Source organism: Berghia stephanieae, chromosome 12 (assembly GCF_034508935.2).
Source record: "Berghia stephanieae isolate SIO BIC M18660-M18661 chromosome 12, UCSD_Bste_1.3, whole genome shotgun sequence".
Taxonomy (NCBI): domain Eukaryota; kingdom Metazoa; phylum Mollusca; class Gastropoda; order Nudibranchia; family Aeolidiidae; genus Berghia; species Berghia stephanieae.
In genome coordinates, this window is record NC_088371.1 from 42,989,823 (window position 1) to 43,014,676 (window position 24,854).

General features: G+C 35.6%; 1 protein-coding gene across 1 annotated transcript; it reads right to left on the bottom strand.

The window, feature by feature from the left end:
• Positions 1-5,269: 5,269 nt before the first annotated feature.
• On the bottom strand, positions 5,270-23,505 carry LOC144958015 (putative malate dehydrogenase 1B). Its single transcript, XM_078889605.1, has 10 exons — positions 23,404-23,505; positions 19,853-19,965; positions 17,870-18,493; positions 15,512-15,668; positions 13,659-13,764; positions 11,810-11,897; positions 11,143-11,266; positions 9,726-9,856; positions 9,207-9,270; positions 5,270-7,974 (listed from the first exon to the last, which is right to left on the bottom strand). Exons 1-10 carry the CDS (start codon positions 23,423-23,425, stop codon positions 7,637-7,639), a joined length of 1,767 nt encoding a protein of 588 aa, XP_078745731.1. The 5' UTR covers positions 23,426-23,505; the 3' UTR covers positions 5,270-7,636.
• Between the last annotated feature and the right edge of the window lie 1,349 nt (positions 23,506-24,854).

Sequence of the window (24,854 nt, forward strand, 5' to 3'; positions counted from 1 at the left end):
CTGTCTTTATCTTGGAATGAGATTATTTGGTTTTGTCCTGGTCCTGGCCAGAGTCCTAACTGGAAAGGAAACAGTCAAATGCATAGTTATTGTTTTGGGAGATGATATTTTTCTCCTTGTAAATCATCTCTCTGTTATGTATTATATTCGTTATTTTGAATGTATAATGTAAGCATTTGAGTGTATTCCTCTTTGTGCCCGGATGAGACTTATAGGTGATCTCAAACTAAGTACATTGGTGCTATGCTCTTGGAATCTACATCTGATCCCTATTTGTTCCCAGTTCCCCTATGTCTTACTTTTTCTTGGGTGCTTTAATTGTAATTCTAGAACTTTTTACTATCCCATTTTCTTCCTTTTTACTGGCGCTGATATATCCTAAATGTGTTGCAAGCGCCGTAAACCCGTAAAAACAAACAAACAAAACACACACACACACACACACACACACACACAAACACACACTATCTTTCCTTCTGTCAGACAAACCTAAATCTATAAAGTGGATCATATCCTTTTCACATTAGCCATCATTCTCTCTTTTCACCTTCAAGTACACACCTTATCACCACCACCACCACCACTATCATCATCATCATCTTCATCATCATCATCATCATCATCATCACATCATCATCATCATCATCATCATCATCATCATCATCATCACCATCATCATCATCATCATCATCATCATCATCACTGCCACTACTACTACAACCACCACCATCGCCACACCTTATAAATCACTTTAATCATGTTTAGAAGATATTGTGTGGTATAGATAGTTCTTAGTTGACGTCACTCAGGTCTTTGTTATTGTTTTTGCCATCCGCGTTTATGAGTAATGCTCACTAAACTGTATTAACCTGATTATAAACGTTCACGGATACACACAATTTTGTGTGTTGGTCCGTTATACTTCCGGATGGCAATGTTGTGAGCTTCTTAGCCAAGCGCATACTATCTATAAAATAAAGTAAGTTTAACTCCACAATCTGGGTGACAGGTTATCTGGAGATGGTTTTTGTTTCTTTCTTCTTTCTTTGTAGATTTTAGGGACTGATTCCACTATCCAGATCTCTCTCTAATTTCTAATCAGGACAAAATGCTGGCAACGAAATGCCTGGATTGGAGAAGCTGTGGCAGTATTAAGTAATTGTAAGACTATAATGTGGTCTAGTGGTATGACACTCGCTTTCGGATCGGAAGGTCCTGGGTTCGAGCCTCGCTCGGCGTATAGTTGAGTCCTTGGAGAAGGCTTTTTACTCACATTCTTTCACCATACTCAGGTGTTAAATGAGTACCTGGCCGTTAACAGCATTGTCTCTGTCCGAAAAAATTGTAACATCGCCTAACAGGCGTCATGCCACATCCTAAATGTTAAATGTTGCTGTTGGCCAGAGACCCCTTGTAAAGCGCTTTGAGCACTTCTTCTTCTTCAAATACCAAGTCTGTGCCAGACATCGGTGATCATGGTACGCCATTCATCTCTTTGATCAGATAACCTCAGAAAACTAATATTACTCTTCTCTTTCTTTGTCACCCAGCTGTTCAAACTATTCAAATATGTTTTTCTTTATGACGACCGGGTGCCACCTGCTGTCCATGGCTGTCCCTGCCGAGCGAGGTGTTCAGAGTCGCATCATAAACCCTCTTATCTGTTAATGAGTAATCAGCCATCATGAAAATTCTTGGGAAAGTACAGCAGTGGTTTCCCGTTGCCTACTGCCGGTTTGTGTGCAGTTTCCTCTGCTAGCCTTTGTCAAGCCAATGACGACATCCTACAAGGCAGTAGGATATAGTGGATATTGCGCTATATAAAAGCTCAATTTTTAATATGCAACTCACAGGGTTCACGGCTGCCAACTGTCCGGGAGTTGGGAGTTTTTTTGTTTTTGTTGGTTTAAAAAAAATGTTTTTGAGATTGAAGCTGATGTAAGTGAAAAGCAGAGTTTGAATTTGAATTAAACTATGAAAAAAAAAAACGTTTGACTTATAATTCATCATTCATTACTAGCTAGTACTAGTCATTTTTGTTGTTTTTTGTTTGGTTTGCTGATAACAACATTGTTGATGGCCGTGATACGTCATTGAGTCGGAGGCCACCAATGGCATTTCAATCTGATGTTGACATTGATAAAACTTTAGGCAATGAGGTAGTGGAGCAAGATTCCACGGATGATGTTGGTTATAAATGTGATACAAGCTCAACCTCAGAAAAAATTTCACTTACGAAGAATACAGGATTTGAAAACTGTGGGTTAGACTACGAGAAAAATGATGTAAGAATATGGAAATGTGAAAATTCCTTTTTACTAAAATCAAATTTAGAAAGACACTTAGAAAATCATGTTGGAGAAAAGGCATTCAAGTTTATAACTTGTGGAAAGGCGATTGGAGAAAAGGCATTCAAGTGTAGAACTCGTGGAAAGGCGAATGCTTACTTAACAGCACATTCTAGAACTCATCGAGAAAGACCTTATGAATATGAATGTACTTATTGTGGAAAGTCATTTAGTTGTAAGCACCGATTTAAATCACACTGTAGGATTCACACGGGAGAGAAGCCGTAATAATGTCTTACGTGTGGAAAGGCATTTAGTAAGAGCTCTGACATCCATACTCACTCTAGAATCCACTCGGGCGAAAAGCCATTTAAGTGTCTTATTTGTATGGTGAGAGAATGAGAGTGAAGAGCCTTTTCCAAGGACTCAACTATGCACTGAGCGAGGCTCACACCCAGGACCTTACGATCAGAAAGCGAGCGTCATACCACTAGAACACATAGCCTCACAAATAAATATAATATACAAATAAACAAAAATATTAGGAAGTTTTCTTTCACATAATATTGTATTTTATTCAATTTCTCATGTGATATTTCATGTAAAATATTTAATTTCAATTTAATGAGAAGCTCAGTACTAAAAGTACTTAAGTCACATTTTCATGATTAACAATTTACAGCTCATGTTTTAAATCATAATCCAAACTAGAGGTGCCGAAATCAGCCAATAAAATGGAGAGAAAGATCACGTGAGTAAATGTGACTCATATATAAGGGAACAACACAAAACAAATGACGTTTTGACCTTTGGCCTTTTTCAAGTAAACATGAAATATATATCGTGTTTACTTGAAAAAAGGGCAAAGGTCAAAACGTTGTTTGTTTTGTGTAATTCCCTTCTATATGAGTCACTGTTGTTCCCTTATCTATGAGTCACATTTGATCACTTTATCTTTCTCTCCATCTTAACCCTATCCTTACCAGCCATTTTCAGATTTCCCCCAAAATTCCACACCCACCCAACACAAAAATAGAATTGTCTTACTCAAACTGAAAAGCAAAAAATACATTCTATGCATAATATTGATCAACAAAATGAACTCTACAACACAGTGTCACGTTTTTATAGCTATAATTAAACATTTGTCTTTAAATTGTGTGATTTACAAAAGAAACCTGAATGATAAAAATAAAAGTGCTGGTTGGATCGTAACGAATGGGACGATTTTCCTGTGGTTGGTATGGAGAGGGTTAAAGCATAATCACCTCTGTGCACTCACGAATTCAGTTCATAATAAAGACAACCCAAGTCCCCTATCTCAATACTACCATTGTATTGTTTTATGGATGCTCTATATAGCCCAGTTAAAATTTTAACCTCCATTTGTTTTCAAAACTAACTTTCCGTGACTTAAGTAGTTTTTGCACTAGGCTCTTCATTTATAATTACATCGATGATAATGGTAATGATAATGATGATGGTAATGAAAATAATGATAATCATAATACAAAAATAATAACAACATTTACATCAACATCAACAACATGAACCAAACGGCTAAGTAAACATTGTCTGAAGTATCAGCAGTCAATGAATAATATTATTATTAAAAAAGACACAAAGTGCAGTAAAAGTAAAAGTAAAAGTAAAAGTCAATTGCTTCACAATAAATATAAAAGGCCATGTGGGTACACGTCATGATTCAGCAGTTTCCACAAATATATTTTTGGCATCTAATTTGAACTTTTCATCTTTATGCAAAGTATGGAAGGAATTGCTTCTGAAATAAAATATAATCAACAAATATATTAAGTTATATATATATATATATATATATATATATATATATATATATTATATATATATATAATATATATATATATATATATATATATATATATATATATATATATTTATATATATAAAGCCTAAAATTGTATAAAGTATAAAGCCCTTTTCTCCAACCCAAGTCACATTGATAATAACAAGAAATGAAGTGAGTAGAAAAGTACCAGAAGACAATAGAGAATAAAAACGTCGCGGCAATGGGGGTTCGAACCCATGGCCCAACTGTTATGACAACTCTCCCTGACTCGGAAAGGGATGCTGTCCAATCAACACCACCCACTGTCACTGATAGACATCGATTGTAGAGCTTTCCTCTGGCACTTTTCTACTCACTTCATTTCTTGTTTTAATCTACAAGGGTGTCTGCTCCACTCACTTATCTCAAGTGATATTGAATACAGTGAAACCGTGATATATATATATATTATTTATTTCTTTTTTTTTTCTTTTCTTTTGTTCTTTTTTTTCTTTTTCAAAACCTTAAATACAAAGATAAAAACATATTTTTTCAACAAGTCTTATCATTGAATAATAACTATCCCAAATATACAAATGACTGGCAGTTTGGTAAATGATAAGAAACAATAAGACATTGTATCGGGATATCAAAATGACAGAATATTCACACCAATTCTAAACTCTTTATATATTTTTGTACAATGGTACATCTAGCTTGATGAATTTAAAAGAAGAAACTTCCAAAAAAACAAAAGATATATATATATATATATATATATATATATATATATATATATATATATATATATATATATATATATATATATATATATATATATATATTATTCATAATTCACATGAAAATATAACTATAATTGGTAGATAAACTTTGTTTTACATCAAACAGAAGTTATAAGAAATAAATTTCTTCATTTTGGCAAAGGTAACTTTGGTTCCCATTGGAATTTAAGCGAAGGTTAACAGTGGAAATGCGCATGCTTGTGAAAAACATAGGCATTAAATCGTCTCAACTATAGGATAACCTTGGTGCTCTAACGGTTGCCATGTCTGACTGATAATCAACAGGTCTGAGGTTCGATTCCCAGTGAGACAAGAATGATTTTTCATGGGATGGTTTTTTTTTGGTGGTGGTGGTGGTGGGGGGGTTGTTATTTTTCTTTCTGCTTTGTCTGACATTATTTCCATATAAATCTTTTTGGACCCTTATCTTACACCCGAATTTGTCAATTGAGTTGTTTTGTTTGGCATTAAAAAAACATACCATTGTTTGGCATTCATTACTTTTAATTAGATAATCCTCTGAATGAATGATGCACAAATTACAAATGGGACCATATATTAACACTCAAGGCATAACCGAAAATGCCTCTTGTGGGAATTAAATTGAGGCCATCTATGTTATGTTGTAATCTGGGGATTGAATTCAGGCCATGTATGTTATGTTGTAATGTGGGAATTGAATTCAGGCCATCTATGTTATGTTGTAATGTGGGGATTGAATTCAGGCCATTTATGTTATGTTGTAATGTGGGGATTGAATTCAGGCCATGTATGTTATGTTGTAATGTGGGAATTGAATTCAGGCCATTTATGTTATGTTGTAATGTGGGGATTGAATTCAGGCCATGTATGTTATGTTGTAATGTGGGAATTGAATTCAGGCCATTTATGTTATGTTGTAATGTGGGGATTGAATTCAGGCCATGTATGTTATGTTGTAATGTGGGGATTGAATTCAGGCCATCTATGTTATTGTTATGTTGTATTGCAAGGCTTTTCTTCCCTGATTTCTTCACCTTTTTATTTTCGTCCATTCAATTTTAATATCTTATTCAACGTGTTTTATTGACAAAGGGGGAAACCCAAACTTCCAAAACATTTGCCTTTATGAATTTAAATTGAAGCATATATATCCTATTTTTCATTATGCGAGGAAAGCATAAATTTATAAATAAAAACGATCCCTAATTGAATGACTGCAATAAATTTGGTCAGTGTAAAAGAATGAATTTATAATTCTAATGACAAAAAGACGTAGATCTATATCATTTAGTTCCACAAACGCTTGCACTCACAAACATTACTAACTGTGCTATACATTCTACAATACATTCATTGTTGGATTTTTGTTTGGTAGTCATACACGCTCTCGTGCACTTCCGGTTTTTGATCATCACTCAATAACAATAAAAATACCATTCTCTCATCTCACATTCGTCTTTATTTTTTTCTCCAATGTGCTTTGCACATTTTTTGTATTTATGTTGATGTTTGTAGGGGTTTTATGGCGCTTGAGACAATGTTTAGGTCATTTCAGCGCCAGTAAAAAGAAAGAGGATAGAAAAAAAGTTGTGGATCTGACCAAAGCAAATGCAAGACAAAGGCGACTGGTTAAATAGGAAACAGACGATTCCACGACCAATCCATCAATGTGTCCATTTTGACATTTCCTAGGAGTCCCAACCAGGCACAAGCAAAGGATACACTCAAATGTTTACAATTGTAGATTCAAAACTAAAATAAAAAGTACAAAACAGAGAGGTGGTTATAGGGTAGAATAATATCATTTCTCAAATAAAGGAATCCTACATTCAACTGCCTCCCTCTCAGCTAAGGATTCTTGCAAGGACCAGAAAGAAAAACCCAGAGCAATGCCAAAATCAGAACAAGGACGAGAGCAACACGGAAAGGGGAAACAGATAAAGTGGGATAGAAGACATAGCATTAATGACCTCTTCTTCTTGGGAGGTCAAAACACTCCATCCTCTTTTCTCTTTATGATACAAATTTAATTTAATGAAATCTCTATTCTATCGTTTTCATTGTTTTGTTCAGAAATAACTCTCTATATATTTAACAAGTCAGTTCTATTCATGTCTATTTTAAGGTATTTTTGACTGCCACCTCAGACAGAAATAACTATATATTTAACAGTCAGTTCTATTCATAAAATTATTTAGTCAGATAAGAATTCATAAGGTCTATTTTAAGGTACTTTTTGAATGCCACCTCGGACAGAAATAACCGTACATCTTATATCACATGGAAGTAATTTTTTGACATTTGGGATAGCACGAGAAAATGTCATTTCAGAATATGTTTTAGATCTATTCTTAGGTATCTGAAGAAGATGTTGATTCCTGGATCTCAGAGATTGAGGAGGATGATAACTGTATACAAAATATGATAGATTAGAGAGGTTTGTCTGGCATCGTTCCATACACACCTCTTCACACATTTTTATTTTTATCCTATTTTTATCCTGGTCCCTAATTTGCCACTAAGCTATATCCAGTCACATCTATCTAATCCAGAACTCCACAATCCGGATGTCTCTGTTATCCAGGCAGGTTGTCTGGGGCCGTATTTTTTTCTTCTTTATCTGTACACTTTAGGGACTGCTTCCACTATCCGGATGTCTCCGTAATCGGGACAAACAAAATGCTGGGAATGGAGGTGTCCGGATTGGAGAGACGTGACTATTTCACAGGGACCTGCAAACAAATACAATAATATTTCTATTCTTCGGCTGTCTTATTTGCTGTTTCATCCGTCGGTGTGGCAGTGTTGTTCTTGTTGTCATCAGTATCCCCTCCTGCTTCATCGCCAGCCGCTTCATTTGCACCTGCTGGAGTCTCATCATCATTGCCTGTCGTTTCTGGCTCTGCTTTATCTTCCTCCATTTTCTTCTCCTCCTCCAAATTTCCTGATGGCACTTCCCCCGCCACTGCTGAAGACCCTTCGGTTGTGTTCGGGTTCGTTTCTCCCGGAGCAGGCGTTGGCGCAGCATTTGGATCCTTCTCAGGTGTCGGCGTTTTTTCTGGGGAGCCATCTCCTGCTTCAGGTTTGGTTTCTTCTGAAATGAAAAAGAGGAAAAGTCAAAGAGTGTTGGGATTTTACGCACAACTAAGAATAGACACAGTAATTGGAAGGATCAAATTATGAAGAAAAAGAACAAACAACCAAAATTAAAAATGGAAATTAAAAATAATTTCATTTTTTAAATTTTGCAATGTCTTCGTTGACATGACACTCAAATATCTTATGCCAAAAATAAAACAGACAAAAAGAAAAAATAAACAAACAAATGAATAAATAAAAACAAATACCCCCCCCCCCCCTTAAAAGACAAAAACAGAACCAATAACTCTCTCAATAGAAATAGATGACTTAACTAAAGCAAGAAATCAAAAAACAAAACAAAAAACAATTATAAAAAAATGAATCTTTGATCAGCGTGAACTCAACTATTTACAATAGAATCCCATAAAGTCAACACTGGATAAAGTCAACCTTGCTTACAGTCAACAAATCATTTATGTCCGCAGGTGTCAGCTTTACTTTATCACAATTCCACTATTACTAATTCAATTTTTTTTTTACAGGAGAAAATGAAATTTTGAAAGGCAAACGAGGAAATGGATAAAAAAACTTATTCTTTTTCAAAACACGTAACACCCTTTACTTCAATTTTTTCTTTTATTGTCAATTGCATAACTGGAAAATTCAACTGTTATGGAACTTATGAATTAATCTTTTTCTAACAAGGACCAATGCAAAAAGAAAAAGAAGAAGAAGAAGAGAAAATCAGTTTTAATAGAATGAAAGGTAACAAACAAAATTGAATATACCAGCTTCAAAAAAGAACAAAATACCAAACACGGCATGTTTCGGGCTAAATACACTTTTTCAGCCAAAACCAAAAACAACAGATACATATAGTTACAAACCAGACAGACGTGACCAATATTTCTCTGGTTTTTTAAGTCATGCATTTATGTTTTTATTGTTGGCAGAAGAAGGGGTTTGAGCCCAAAACGTTTCGTGTTTGGTGTTTTGTTCTCTTTTTTTTTGAAGCATTCATATTCATTTACAGTCCACAGCTTCCCAATAGCTTAGAATAGAATCATTTTGACCCATCGCCAATTGAACAACATTTTTCAGTCTAAATTATTCTTTTTCAGGCAAACATCTTATAATAATATTATCCTGAATTATGTTTTCACTATGAAGTATTATCTTCAACCGTTCCCGATGTTTCCGAATATACGCTTTCAGACTCAGATGACTCTGTAAAATATTCCAGACCTGAGATTTCTTCGTCAGCCTCCACAATCTCTCCCTTGAAAATACGAATTTCATTTGTTATGTCCTGAAATGGTAAATAAAAAAGGAAAAGAAAACATAAAAATCCCTCAAAAGGTAAATGCATTCACAGTTTGGAGCAAGGTAGAGAGAGAGAGAGAGAGAGAGAGAGAGAGAGAGAGAGAGAGAGAGAGAGAGAGAGAGAGAGAGAGAGAGAGAGAGAGAGAAAGGGGGAAAGATATATATATGTATAAATAGACCTGTCTTCAATTTCAGAACTTGATGAAGTCATTAAAGTATTGACATCTTATTGAAAATGAAGGTTGACGTGAGAGTTCTTACGTTGAAGGCTTTTGAAGTGTTAAATCGTCATTTTGAGTTCAACTTGTTGATCTATAAAATTAATTATAGAAACTGCTACTTTTATCTCCTAAAACTACAAATTTTTAAATGTTTAATTATGCAGGTGAAGAGAAAGAGGAGAGAGAAAACAAATAATGATAAATAATGAAGTCTTCATACCTCTACAGCCTCGGTTAGAGCTTGTTTGAGTGGTGGCGTCAGCTCAATGTCTTGTACCACGTGCCAATATCCTTTGGGGTCCATGGTGACAGGCAGGGAGAAGACTAGACCGTCAGGTATGCCGTACCACCCTGAAAAAATGAAACGCACGACTTGAATGTGAATCGACGCGTACAAAACCAAATGTATGAAAACTTGAATGTGTATTCAGATTGCCTGAACACGTACAAAATCAAATATGTATCTAAATAGTATGAAAACGTGATGGTGTATTCAGATTGCCTGAATGCGTACAAAATCAAATATGTATCTAAATAGTATGAAAACTTGATGGTGTATTCAGATTGCCTGAACGTGTACAAAATCAAATATCTATCTAAATAGTATGAAAACTTGATGGTGTATTCAGATTGCCTGAACGTGTACAAAATCAAATATCTATCTAAATAGAATGAATTACAAAAATGGATGAACACATACAAAGAAATTTGAGCTTTTTTATAGTGCAACAGCCACTAAACATGGTCAAAGCATTGTACAGGGGGAAATAATGATCATGATGATAAAAATAACCAATTATAAATCTAAAAATTATAAAGTTAATTTTTACAGACTTATATTCTTTTTATTTCCGGATAGCTCTATCATTATCATCCACTGACTCTATTCTAGCATATCCACAATAAAAATTGATGATGTAATAATAGGGTTGGGGATCGACATTGTTCCGTAAAGCCAATGTTAAATTTTTATCATCAAACACAGAATTACCGGCAAATCTAAAAATAGAATACAGAAGTAAAATAAGTATAATAGATTACCGCCTGTTCCTTATAGCCTTTATTTCTCCAAAAAAAATTTCGGGTTCTCTACTAGTAATAATAACAATAATAATAATAAGTTAATATTTACATCATTTCAGCTCCAGTACAGGGGAAGAAAATGAGATGGTGAAAAAAATTCTAGAATTACAAGTACAGGTAACCAAGAAAAAGTAAGATAAAGGTAAATTGGTTCAACTAGGAAAGAGATGTAGATTCCAAGAGCACATTATCAGTATACTTCACTTGATTGAGATCACCTAAAAGTCTCATCCAGACATCAGCATAGGATCCCACTAAAAGGAATGCACTCAAATGTTTACAGAATATATCGAAAACAGAAAACATGACTAACAATACATAAAAGAGAGACGATCTGCAAAGAAAAAAAATCATCTCCAAAAACTAATACTAAACATTTGACCGTTCAGCTAAGGACTCCACGTGGGTCAGGACAAAACCAAAGCAATCCCATTCCAGGACAGACAGAGAGCAACTCGAAAAGCAGGTATAAAGGGATAGAAGACACAGCAAGTGACCTCCTGCCCATCGTGGGAGACCAAAGGACCTCACCCAGGCATATGGCCCAGACTAACCTTCAGAATAAACTCCAAGAGAGAACATTTGCCCGAGAGGAGAACCTTGGTACCAGTATTTCAAGGCCGTACATACAGCATTTCCGGCACTCAAAGATGTGGAATGCTTCATCGCCTCGGATACCTAAAGAAAAAAAATAAAAATATAAATGAATAAATAACGTAAGATTTGTATAAATATTTCCAGCACTCAAAGATGTGGAATGCTTCATCGCCTCGGATACCTAAAGAAAAAAAATATATATAAATTTTAAAAATAATGTGAGATTCAAGTGTTTTACAAAGGGTACCAACAGCAACATTTAACATGTAGGATGAGACATGACGCCTGTTTGGTGATATTAATTTTTTTTTTTTTTTTGCTCTGGATCAACGCTGTTAAATCATTTTACACCTGAGAAGCCGAGTTTATCCCAGTTTCTATAGTTTGAAATGGACAATAGCAATTGCTTGATATTTTTGGGATAGGATGCAAGTCAATCACAAAGTACTTTCCACCAAATCAAACAAAACCAGCTACCCAATCACAGCTGTGAGAACAGGGGGGTCAGAAAAATATCTCGACTGCACCCGTGACTGATATTGGTCCCGTTTTGTGTTGACAAATAAATCTTGTGGTTCCGACTCGAAATTCACATGACAAAAAATGCCTCATTCTATGATTTACCTTGCGACTTCTGTCCTCCACTAAGCCGGGGAATTCCTTGACCACCCACTTCTTGTCATGAATCATCTCCTGTGTGTCCACAGAGTACCTGGATAAAAAAAATAATTGAAAAAAAAATTATACCCTTTGACCCCGACATCATAAGATATCGTCGCCTAGGCATTCCACAAGGGAATATAGATAATTCATCAAACAGGATGTCTGATGTCAACAGGAATCACCCATGTTGTCACAGTGAGCAAATTGGGGGGTTAATAATTTTGCCCCCCAAAAAACGAAAGTGCCTTAAGTGGGACTCGAACACATGGCCTTCCAGGTCATAGTTCAATGCCTTAACCGCTCAACCACTCCCCCCCCCCCCACCCACCCCAGAGCACCTGGATAGGATTTTTTAAAATATAAAAAAAACTAGAGCATTTATAGAGTGCAATATCCACTAAACGTGCTCAAAGTGCTTTACAAGGGGTCTCTAGCAAACTGCAACACTTAACATGTAGGATGTAACATGCTGCCTGTTAGGCAATATTTACAATTTTTTTCCGACAGAGACAACTAATTTTACACCTGAGTACAGTGAGAGAATGTGAGTAAAGAGCCTTTTCCAGGGACTCAACTAAGCGCTGCTCAGAGCAGGTCTCAAACCCTAGACCTTCTGATCCAAAGGTGAGAGTCATACAACTAGACCACTCACTTTCTATTGAATCCAAAAGACACAAATACCGTCTTTTCCAGACAATAAAATGCAATGGATTATAAGCCACACTACCTAATATTTTTTAAAAATTGATTTGATCCTATAATAAGCCATTTCTGGTGCAGAAGCAGCAAAGTTGAGTGGGACCTTCCTGTATTACGTTCGTAAGTTTGATAGGCTGATAGGAGCCGATGTGTGATTTCAGTCATCATTTATTTGTTACAAATGTGATGACGCCCAAGCCTACACACTTTGCTGACACAGACAAGGAAACAAACAAGCATTAGTGATGCATTATTTCTGTCATTATTTATTAATTACAGTATCATAACAACAGCCACTAAGACTATACACACACACTTAGCTGATGTGCAAAGGGTGAAATACAAGCATTATAGAAGGAACAAAGTTGACGTCATGCAGCTCTTTGTTCTTATTTTTTGACAGCCATTCTAATGATTAGTTCTCACTAGATTATATCGGTCAGTCTATAAACACTCAAGGTTACAAACAGTTTTTGTGTGTTGGTACGTTATATCCGACTGGTGGACGGTATGAATATTTTACCTAAATGCACAGCATCAATTGATATGCAATTTTTTTTTTTTTTTTTAAAATTCCTTACAATATCATAACAACAGCATGGAGACTACACATTTGGCTGATGTGGAAAGGCTGAAATACTAGCATTATTGATAAGTGATTTCTGTCCTTGTTTATTTGTTACAATATCAAAACAATAGCCACAAAGACTACACATTTGGCTGACACGGACAAAGAAAAAAAGGTGACCGACATTTGACAAAACAGTATTTTGTGGTATGACACTCGCTTTCGGATCGGAAGGTCCTGGGTTCGAGCCTCACTCAGTGCATAGTTGAGTCCTTGGAGAAGGCTCTTTACTCACATTCTCTCACCGTACTCAGGTGTAAATTGAGTACCTGGCCATTAACAGCGTTGTCTCTGTCCAAAAAAATTGTAATATTGCCTAACAGGCATCATGTCCCGTCCTACATGTTAAATATTGCTGTTGGCTAGGGACCCCTTGTAAAGTGCTTTGAGCACGTTTAGTGATATTGCACTATATAAAAGCTAAATTTTCACTCTTTTGCTGGTATATTTTGTCCAATGGGTCTGTGAAGATGTCAAACTTACCAGTATGGTCCCCAGATGGCTCCATCGTAGTTGTGGACACGACACTTGCTGACATCAAAGAAGTGACTGCCATTGATATTGCCCCATACAAGAAGGTCAACGATTCCTGGGGAGAGGTCCAAAATAAAACATTATGCCCTTCCACCACAACATCAAAAGATATTGTCACCTAGGCATTCCACGAAGGAATATAGATAATTCACCAAACAAGATGTCTGATGTCAACAGGAATCACCCATGTTGTCCAAATGAGCAAATTGGGGGGGGGGGGGTTAATAATCTTGATCAAGGAAAAAAAATGAAAGTGCCTAAAGCGGGGCTCGAACCTGGGACCTTCTGGGTCATAGTGCAATGCCTTAACCTTATTCCTATTCACTGAAAGGATGTGCTAAATATTTCTCTGCCATCTCTATGTTTTATTTTTAAGTAATGTATTTATGTTAGATTGTTTTTGTTTTTGGCTGAAGAAAAAATTGTCCTTATATCTTATATTATCTTATCGAATTTAAGGCTGAATATAGGACTTATCCATTAAATGTCTTTTAAAATAGCTTATACAATTACATCATCTTAAATAGCTTGTTATATCGGGTGGAAGAAAAAAACTGGAAAAAAAATTAACGACGCTTTTTCATTATGAAGTAGAAACCGAAAATATTCGAAAATTTACAAACAACAAGAAGAAAACCTTAAGTTAATTCTTGCCAAGTTGAATAAAAAATGCTTTATCAGTTAAAAAAGTCTGCCGGTTATACCAAACTCGTCTAAAAATAATGATATCAAAAGTTTACAATTTTGCATCTTGTTTTAGCTGTGCAGTGTTACTAGTAAAAGAAGTTGCAATGTCTGATTGAAAAAAACAAATGACCGATCAGGACAAAGTCTGGAATAAATTCTTTACTTCTAACAACGATACATAATTTTCACTGAGAGCAGAAGTCATATTGATGCTATGTGTTTAGTTAATAAAAACTTATAACATCCAACTGCCAGACGTGACATACCAACACACAAAAGTATGTGTAACCTTAAATGTTTGTAGTCTGATTACTACAATTTAGTGAGAACTACTCATAAAAATGGTTGGCTAAAACAATGACAAAGATCTGAGTGACGTCGATTTCGTTCCTTCTATTCGATTTATTTCAAGAAGATGAAAAGCCTCCAAGGTACCCTGACTTGAATCTCATAGACTACATACAGCATTTAGTCATTGATAATTTATAAGGCTGGTACAATGTCTTACACACAAACAGTTAAAAGAGCCAATTTAAAATGCATGGGTTGATTCACTATTCAAGGAATTAGAAAATCAATTAGATCGAGGGCAAAAATGCTACGAATCAGTCATAAAGCAAAATAAGGGATCGAAAGATCACATCAAAATTTGATAATTTTGTCCCAAATCTTCGATATCGCATTTTTGCTGTGTTGTTATTAAAACAGACACGGAATTAAAACTTTTCAATACACTTTTAAAAAAATATTGTATACACCAATTTGAATAATTGGCTTTTATTATGGTAAAATTTCAGACTTGTATATTTTGTAGTCTGGCGCTGCGGGCTTTTTCTTGCACCCAATATATGTTTTACAGACTGACTTGCCGATATGGAAATTTAAACATTTGTAACTCTTAGGAGATAAAAATAGTGTTCGCTTTAGTTAATTTTATAGCTCAACAATATGCCCTAACAAGGATTAAATAACACTTTAAAGTCCTCAAAACAATCCAGTCTGGCAACAAGTTCCAATGACGTAGAGATTTTAGTGATGTTCTGAAATTGGAGCCAAAAAGGTCTGTTTACAGACTATTTTCATATCCTGAATGTAAAGAAAAAATCTATGAATACCTCCAGGATTGACAGTCAAACGTTCTCCAATAACAGACTTGGCCATGTTTTCTATGACAGTGGACACTGCGATAATATTCTGTCGGTTTAGGTTGGGGGCATTTTTAATCATCATCATTGTATTGAAGTTTAAGGGGCCCAAACCACTCAGCATCACCTTTAGACATAGTTAAAACAAACATTGAAAGATTAGTAATAATAATGATAATTTATTTATATATAGCGCTTAACTATCCAATAGTAAAGTGCTCATCAATGCTTTACAAAACAAGTGCACACACTCACGCACATACACACAAACAAACACATGTTTTCTCTCTCTCTCTCTCTCTCTCTCTCTCTCTCTCTCTCTCTCTCTCTCTCTCTCTCTCTCTCTCTCTCTCTCTCTCTCTCTCTCTCTCTCTCTTACCCCTTCTCTCTCTCACACACACATACACACAAACACAGCCACACCAAACATAACTTTTCCTATTATTATTCTAGCGTAAAAATAGCTCTGTTTTCAAGAGTGTCTTAAAATCATCAAATTCATTACAAGAACGAGTCTTACATGTCAGAGAATTCCACAAATGTGGAGAAATGTTTGTAAAAGGTTTACAGCAGTTGTTCATCTTACATATCAGTAACTATACTAAACTGAGCGTCAATATAATCCAAACAGCGTCATAACAAAGTGTCACAATTTAAAATGCTGACATTAATTTGAAAGCCACTAAATTCTACTCTAATTATCTCGTGATCTACAAAACTAAACAAACTTTTATGCACTTTAATCGAAGCTACAAGAGAGAGAAAAAAAATCGACAGTTCAAAATGAATGAAAATATGACAATGCTTTGATCGTAAAGTTGTCAGTTGCTACGTGCATTTCATAGCACACTGTACATCTCTTTTGAGAAGAAAAATTGAGATAATGTGGGAAAATATAACAACAATATCCAGAAAAAAGTTTTAATCTGAAAAAAAATCCATTTTACTCAGCTATCGTTTTGCAATGTGTATTTTAATCATGCCTAGAATTTCCGATGTTGTCAGAAGCCAACTGGTTGGTATAAATTCTGCTGGTATTCCATCATATGATATTTCCAATGCTGTACTATTGTTCCAAATCCAGTGTCCATAATATTAAAATGAGCAAATATTACGATAACGTTACTGTTTTCAACCTTCTAGGTATTGGGAAGAAAAGAAGAAGTATTGTTGACGATGAAAGACCAAGGTCATGATGACACCCCTCTGCCTCTGTCAGAAAGAATTCCAGATTTCATTATCAAATGTGAGAAGAAGACTCAGAGAGGCAAGATTGAAATGCGACGACCATGCACCAGAATTTTGCTCATGGAACACCACACGACTGCAAGGTTTCAATGGCCCATTGCCCACGAACGTTGCTTCCAGCCCCAATGGGGCAGTGTTCTTCTTGTTGTTGTCATAAGCAGCTTCAAAAGTTCCTTTGCTGATAGATGGTGATCGTTATACTGCTAATGCTAAATGAGTGAAAGTTCTTAAGCTGTGGCATTGGGGCTGTTATCGTATGATATAAGAGCTAACCGTCGAGGGAAACATAACACATGTGTACCAAGACTCAATCCTGCTATCAAGCATGTTATTGCTAGTATGTACCACATTGTTTTACTCAGATAGCAATAAATTCTTATTGAATTAATATAACAAGAATTTTCGAAGTAAATTATTGACTATTGACATTGACATTTTCAAATGAATTAAATTTGAACCAAGAAAGAAAAAGCAAATGTGTAAAAAACAACACACCATTGACCCGTTCTTCAACTTTGTGCATTTACGCCTACTATTGCACTCCCCAAAATTTTGGATGTTTTTTTTTAAGTCACACCCATTAAGTCAAACATTTATGTATCGTAGTCAAATTTGTGTATCATACATGGAATTCTCTTAACTTTCTAATGGTATATGAATTGTGCTGATGTGGCCAACAGTTATTAAGTTATGGGCAATTAATCACTGGCCAGTTTAAATTGACGCTCAGTACATCTCTTTCTTTGTTATGTGTTCAAAATTAAAATCATCAAGTTATCATCCAATAAAGAATATTTGCCATAGAGTATGGAAGGCAAAATGAATATTCTTTTTTTCCATTGGGAGGGGAAAAAAGCAGGGTTCTGTACTGTAGGGAGAGGCAGAATTTTCCAGACAGCAATAAACTAGGACACATACTTTGAATGCGACCCTTTTGTCAACAGGCAGCCAGTGTAAAATTCAAAGCAGAGGTTCAGAGTCAAACCTACGCTTTCAAAAAGACCAGTCTGGCAACACATTCCCCCCTGACCCCAAATACACACACACATCCCATTTGAATACAGTGTATAATACAAGTACCTTGCAAGATTTCAACGCTTTGGCATTGATGATGACAGCATATTTTGAAAATAAACTTTCGTTCCTGCTCAACCAATCAACTTTCTTTTCATCTTCCTCTCGTAGCAGCTCGTCCAACATGATGATGATGCTGCACTTTTCAAAGGCTTCGTGAGGACTCGTACAGACTTGAACACCTCTCATAAGACCATGAGCCAAATCCTCAACTTCCATCGCCATGCCGGTCACAAACTCAACCTCTTCCGGTGATGACACCAAGAGCCTAATTGTGACCTCTTCATTGACCCCTAAAACCTGTCCAGATGTGATAGATGTCAGAAGGTGATAAGCCACAGGATGAGCGGCGTTACTGATACATATGTGCAAGGGTTTGCTCATGGATTTGTAGTACTCTTGTTCTTTGTCCAACTCATCCTTGGTCACTTTATTCTCACCAGCAACGGTTCGCATGTCATAGCTGTTCATCTCCGACTCTAAGTCGTAATAAGCTTTGACATATTCCTGGAAGTCATTGGCATCACCTATCAGGACTCCTTTTCCCCCTCGATCTATCAATTCACGCCAGACAATAGGAGATTTGGAAAACTTCCACCCTTTCTCTGCACATGTTGTCTTCAGCCATTGCTGTAAAAGGAAAATATTAAAAAATCAAATAATTACACAATTGCAGTGAAAAGTAATGACCAAAAAATGGAAATAACATATTGAAAAAAAAAAAAAAAGAACAAAATACCAAACACTGAACGTTTTGGGCTCAAACCCTTCTTCGGCGAAAAAAAAAATCATTAATCCATCACTTATAATCCAGAAAGACTGCAGAGAAGTATTTGCCACGTCTTGTGTGCAAGTAAAACGATCCTAATAATTCGAGAGACAAAAATATGAGCATCAGCAATGTGTGATTTTAATCATCAATTATTCGTTACAATATCACAACGTCAGCCATGAAGCTTTCTCACTTGGCTGACAGGGACAAATAAAAATACTAGTTTTAGCTGCAACAGACAGAAAGCTGCAGGGTCGAGATTGGAGAAAAAAAGTTACTGGCCATATATAATCCGGAAAATAATATAATGATATATATATATATATATATATATATATATATATATATATATATATATATATATATATATATATATATATATATATATATATATATATATATATATAATATTTGAATGCGAATGTCATTTATGATATTTATAGATAAAAGCAGAAGAAAATAAGTAAACAAACAAATAAGATCAACAAATAAATAAACCCCTCAGAAAGTTATTGTCCCTGGTGGTCTTCCCTGAGTACCTGTTTGTAATATTGTCATCATTTTGAGATGAATAAAATAAAACAATCTACCACTTACTGGTCAATATATTGTGAAGAATAATAATGTGGCCACCTATTGTCTCCCTCCCTTCAAAAGAAAAAAACTCCCATCAGTCATCAAACAACTTGATTGATGAACCATGGATAACTTAAGTCACTCCGATATGTACTAACATTTGTATATTTTTTATTTTAGAAACAAAATCAAAATTAACAAAGTTGCCTTATCTTTGTAAAATCTTCACATCTAAAACTGCCATCATTCCATTCTGAATAATCATTAACTAAACAAAATGTTAACATAAACAAATTAAAATACTGAATAAAAGCAAAGACGAAAAGGAGATTTATGCAATAACTAACTTTTCCCTATACAAAATAGTGATCTGAACAAGTGTGTATGAAACGGTGCCAGAAAAAAGCAAGAAATAAAAATACACATTGATAACCAAATATTTATTCACAACTAATTGAATGAAATAAAATAAGTAAAGTGCCACGGCTAAGAACAAAGCTCTGAGGCCACTTTGGCTATCACCGTTATTTGGTCACTGACCATACTCAATATGGTATGACTAGGCTACAAGATAAACAGTAGTTGCCATGAACTATTCTGATAATCTGTGTTGTTTAAATATTAACAGCCATGGTACTTACTTCCCAGTCATGTGGTTGGATGAGTATTTTATGAAGCTCAAACTTTTCCAAATTCTTGGCCAGTCGATCTCCAAGAAGTTCAACCCTGGCAAAATAAGGGCAGTCCGAGTGCCCTGTGAGATGCACAATTTGTGAGGAAAAATCGTTACATAATGAATTTGTTGTTGCTTTATTTTTATTTTTTGTTATGATACAAAAAGGAGAGGCCACTTACTTGGAAAGGAATTGATTTTAAAAAAGACTTTCCCATAAGCCAAGCTCTCTAACAAATATAATAACTCAAATAAATATTACTCTAATGTTTAATATTATGGATAATAATTTAATTTCGCATATCATTTTCCATGTGTAATATAAATGAAATTAAATTGGAAGGCCTTCCGTAATCTCCTCATGGTAGCATCTCTTTCATTTAGTATTTTCATTGTGGATCTTTTGTCAGGCGTTTATTTATTCAATTTATCAATATATAGTAGCATTTTTAAAACCGCAGCACAAACCTTGATAGATCAGTGAACGTTAAAAGTTTTCTTATACGGCCATTGTTTTGGTTTTCTACCACCAAGTCATCATTCAAGGATAGTGCAAAACAGTCCTTGGGTTGTTTCTTTTTTTTCTATTAGGGTTATCTAGAGGTCGGAGGATATTATTTTTTTTTTCTATTCGGGTTAGTTATAGGTCTTTGTAAAGGTGCTAGGGTGTTTATTTTTCCTATTGGAGTTAGTTAAAGGTACAGTTCACTCCGTTTAATTGCACATCGGTTAATCGCACACTCCGCTTATATGGTACACATTCCCAAAAAACTGAATTTTTTCTATATAATCGCTCCGCTTAATCGCACACCTTCTCCACTTAATCGCTACATCCTCATTCCATCTTGATTTGAGAAAATATCTAAAAAATAAAATTTAAAAAGGTAATGAAAATGCGCTTCACATTGAACCAGTTCAGCACGTCAATATCTAATCACTCGTGAAAAAAGCTTTCCTGTCAACGCAATTCCCTTGTCCCTCTGACCCTGGCGAGGTCAGACACGCAATGCTTGTTAACTGACATCAAAAGATTACCTGACATGATGGGCTAATTGACCCAAAACTCGCTGTCTGCATCACAAGATGTGAAACATGATCACAGTCCACCCAATGCCGTGTGTTTGTTTACATCGTCTGACCACTCGATTGCAATTCTGTGCATTGTTTTCCTCCACTGGGCCGTGGACAAAAGAACGAATTACAGGGAGGACTCGCGTCTCATCTTTTGATTGATCTATACGGTCCATGTCCATATTGATAAACTCAAAAGGCGACTGAACTTGCATCAACTCCAAATGGAAAGGTCGACAGAATGTCGTGCTTGAGAAAGAACATGACGAAAAACACTATGACTATGCTGATGTCTCTTCTGCCAGCCAATGGAGTGATGAGGTTATGAAACAACTTCTTCAGCAGTACGACTCTAATGACATTTACAATGGAGACAAGACGAGGCTTCAATAAAATCATCAATGCTTCACGATTACCATTCTTACAAACAATAAGTCACACTTTGTCGATGAAACATGAATAAAAAGAGATATTTTAAAAGAAAAAAGCCACCCAAACATCCCCCCCCCCCCCCAAAAAAAAATAATTTTTTTAATTAAAAAAGAAACTATGTTTTTAAAAATGTTTAACCCAAAAAACACCTCTTCTAATCAGTCTAACGTCCTGAATATGACGGTCCCAAGCCCATAGAAACCTCAGAGGGGAAGGTCCTACAAGAATGCTACATCAAAGTTGGTGCTTAGATGCTAGTTTTAGCTTCTCCGCTTAATCGACACACTAAGCTGAACTCCCGAGGATGTGCGATTAAGCAGAGTTGACTGTACTAGGTTTAATTTTTTATTTTCTTAGGGTTTGTTAAAGGAATATTTGTGTCAAATATTCTAATAACTTATAGGACAATGTAATCTGAAATTGTACACCAAAATGTCTTGAACTTTAATGCTTTTTGCTAAAATATATCAATCTTTTAAAAATTGTTTTTGTAATACAGTCCACTCTGGATAATCGCAACTTGGTTAATCGCAACTTTCAGTTAATTGCAATATTTCCCAAGAAACGGAACTAATTCTATATAAAAGTCACTGGTTGATTGCAACAAACTTCGGTTAATCGCAACAAATTTTCCCCCTCAAAAAGTGGTAAATTCAAGAAATCAATTGAACAAAATGTGATTAAATTTAATCATGGATGAAATTGTGACAGGTTGAAGAATCGAGAGTGAGCGGGATTTAATGCTACAGTAGTGTGTCACCATTCTATTAGAGTCAAAAGAGGGTGGGGCTCTGCAGTATGGGTTTGTGATGTCATCTGTGATCATTAAATAGGTGGGGAGGGAGCTGGGCATAGTCTTGACAACAGGTAGACAATGACAGTTGTAAAGAGAGACTGAGCGATACCCTTTGTTTTGGGATTGACGACTGTGCATTGTGACCAACGAGTTTGGTGAAAGCTTATTGTCTCTCATCACGGCTAATCTCTTTGACTTTTACAAATGTTGAGAACAAAAGAGTGAAAGTTAATCCAATCTGAATAAGATGTCAGCTTGCATCATAGCTGATTTTGGTTGACAAATCTATACAGGGCTGCCAGATGGTTTTTGTTTTAATCAAATTGCTCAGTCTATGATTGACTTAGAACAACATTTCAACAACTGGTTTGAGTTCACCATAGATGTGTAAAATGTTGCAATAGTGGACAGGAAACTCAACTTCGGTTAATTGCAACATTTATGCTGATCCCAAGGTGTTGCGATTAACCGATTAACAGAGTGGACTGTAATACCAGTGGAAATTTATTACCAATCACAAAAGTAATTGGACTATTCATCATTAATGCGGCTTTTCCTCTTTGACAACATTCGCAAAGAATACACTGTGACAGGGACAGTCAGGGACATACTATTTGAAAGAGATGCTAAACCAAGGAACTTTTGGAAGGCCTCCCGAAAATACTAATTGAAAGAGATGCTAGACTGAGGAGCTTTCGGAAGGCCTCCCAAAGACATTATGGATTTTCAATTAGTTGGAATGTCCAAAAAATAGTACTAGTTTATTAAGATAAGTTCAATTTTTATAAGTGGTGTGATTTTTCAAATTCAAAAACAATTTGCTGAGTCGGTTGTCGTTTATGAGTCCGGCTAAACCATTATTTTACTGTGTTTCCCATTAGTTTCGATATTGCAAATGATGAAAGAATCTTTAGTTAGGGTTGAAGGTGGGGGGGGGGGTATCCCTGGTAAAAAAATAAGGGGGGGGGGGGGATTCGGGGGGAAATGGTCTCCCCTGATAATAATAGCAATTAAAGAAAAAATCCCCACTTTACTTTAGTCTTTATTTGTAGACTTAGACCTAGCGTGCTGTGAATCGTGAAACTACAAATATTATTCATTGAAGCCTATAAACATAGAGAACAGACTTATGTTATCATATTATCTATCTTCAATTTTGTTAAACTGTATGTTTAATCAATGTTATATATTTGGCTTCATAATTTTATCTCTGCATTTACCTGCGACGACGAATTTCGCCATTTTGTGGATGGTTGCTAGGTTTTTGTTATGGCGGAAATGTTAAAAATCATAACGGGAACGACACGAATTATATCTTCATACCTGGATACCTGGATACCTCTGTATAGAGCTTTTAGACTTGGTGTAGTCTCCTTCGCTCCTCCTCATCTATTAATGATTGGACCAATTTTTATAATTGAACTTGTTTCCTAGGGTGTTGCTTATCTCCAACTCTGCTTTGAATTTATTCAAATTTTTTGCTGATACTGTGGTTTCTTGTAGTTTATTCCAGTTATTTACAATTCTAGATGAAAAAAAGTTCCTTCTTTCATTTGTTTTAAAACGTTCTTTTTTCAGTTTCTTGCTGTTTCCTCGTGTCTGAATGTTCTTGTTTGGTTTAAGGAATCCTGCCTCTACCCTGTCTATTCCCTTTACTATTTTATATGTTTGGATCATATCTCCCCTTCTTCTCCTGTAATCTAAGGTCGGGAGATTTAATTCTTTCAATCTCTCACAGTATGTTTTGTCTTTCAGGTGTGTGATAAGTTTTGTTGCTCTCCTTTGCACTCTTTCCAAACAGTCTTTGTCTCCCTCAAACTTCGGATACCATATGCAGTTAGCATATTCCAGCTTTGATCTAACCATAGTCTTGTAGATGGTAGTCATGTGTTTTGTTTTCAGATTCTTGAAATTTCTTTTCACTATTCCGAGTGTTTTACTAGCCTTAGATTGAACATCTTTAATTTGCTTCTTGAAGTTTAGCTTCCTATCAATAAATACTCCTAGGTCTTTTTCCCCATTGGATTTCTGCAGGGGTTTTTCTTTCATTATATAGTTTGCTTCTCTGTTGTTTTTTCCTAGGTGAAGAACTGCACATTTATCTACATTGAACTCCATCTGCCATATTTCGGACCATTCTTCAAGCTTTTTCAAATCTTGTTGTAAGGTGTTTCTTTCTTCTTCTGTATTAGCTACTCCATAGAGCTTAGTATCATCGGCAAAGATTTTACATTTAGATGATAGATTGTCTGGCAAGTCATTGATATAAATCAGGAAGAGAACTGGTCCCAGTACACTTCCTTGTGGAACTCCACTTGTTACCAGTCTCTCTGTTGATGCTGTTCCATTCACTATCACTTTTTGTCTTCTATCTTTGAGGAAATCTCGGACCCATTTGACTGTCTGATCATTAATTTGATACTGTTCCAATTTCCTGATTAGGCGCCAGTGTGGAACTTTGTCAAATGCCTTTCTGAAGTCGAGGTATATGACATCTAAATTGTTGCCTAATTCCAGGTCTCTCGTCCAGTCATCCATTGTTTCAAGTAGGTTTGTTACTGTAGACCTTCCCGCCATGAAACCATGTTGATCTTTGCTGAATAGTTTGTTCTTGGTCATATGATCAACCATTTCTTCTCTAATCAGCTGTTCCATGAGCTTGCAGACGACA

Bases quoted from the DNA above. Each gene is read 5' to 3' on its own strand.
- LOC144958015 (XM_078889605.1), bottom strand. From the start codon at position 23,425: ATGGCGAAATTCGTCGTCGCAG. The intron at 18,494-19,852 runs GTAAGTACCATG...TTCCTTTTACAG, and splicing joins TCCAACCACATGACTGGGAA to CAATGGCTGAAGACAACATG. The intron at 15,669-17,869 runs GTACTTGTATTA...CTATGTCTAAAG, and splicing joins AAGCGTTGAAATCTTGCAAG to GTGATGCTGAGTGGTTTGGG.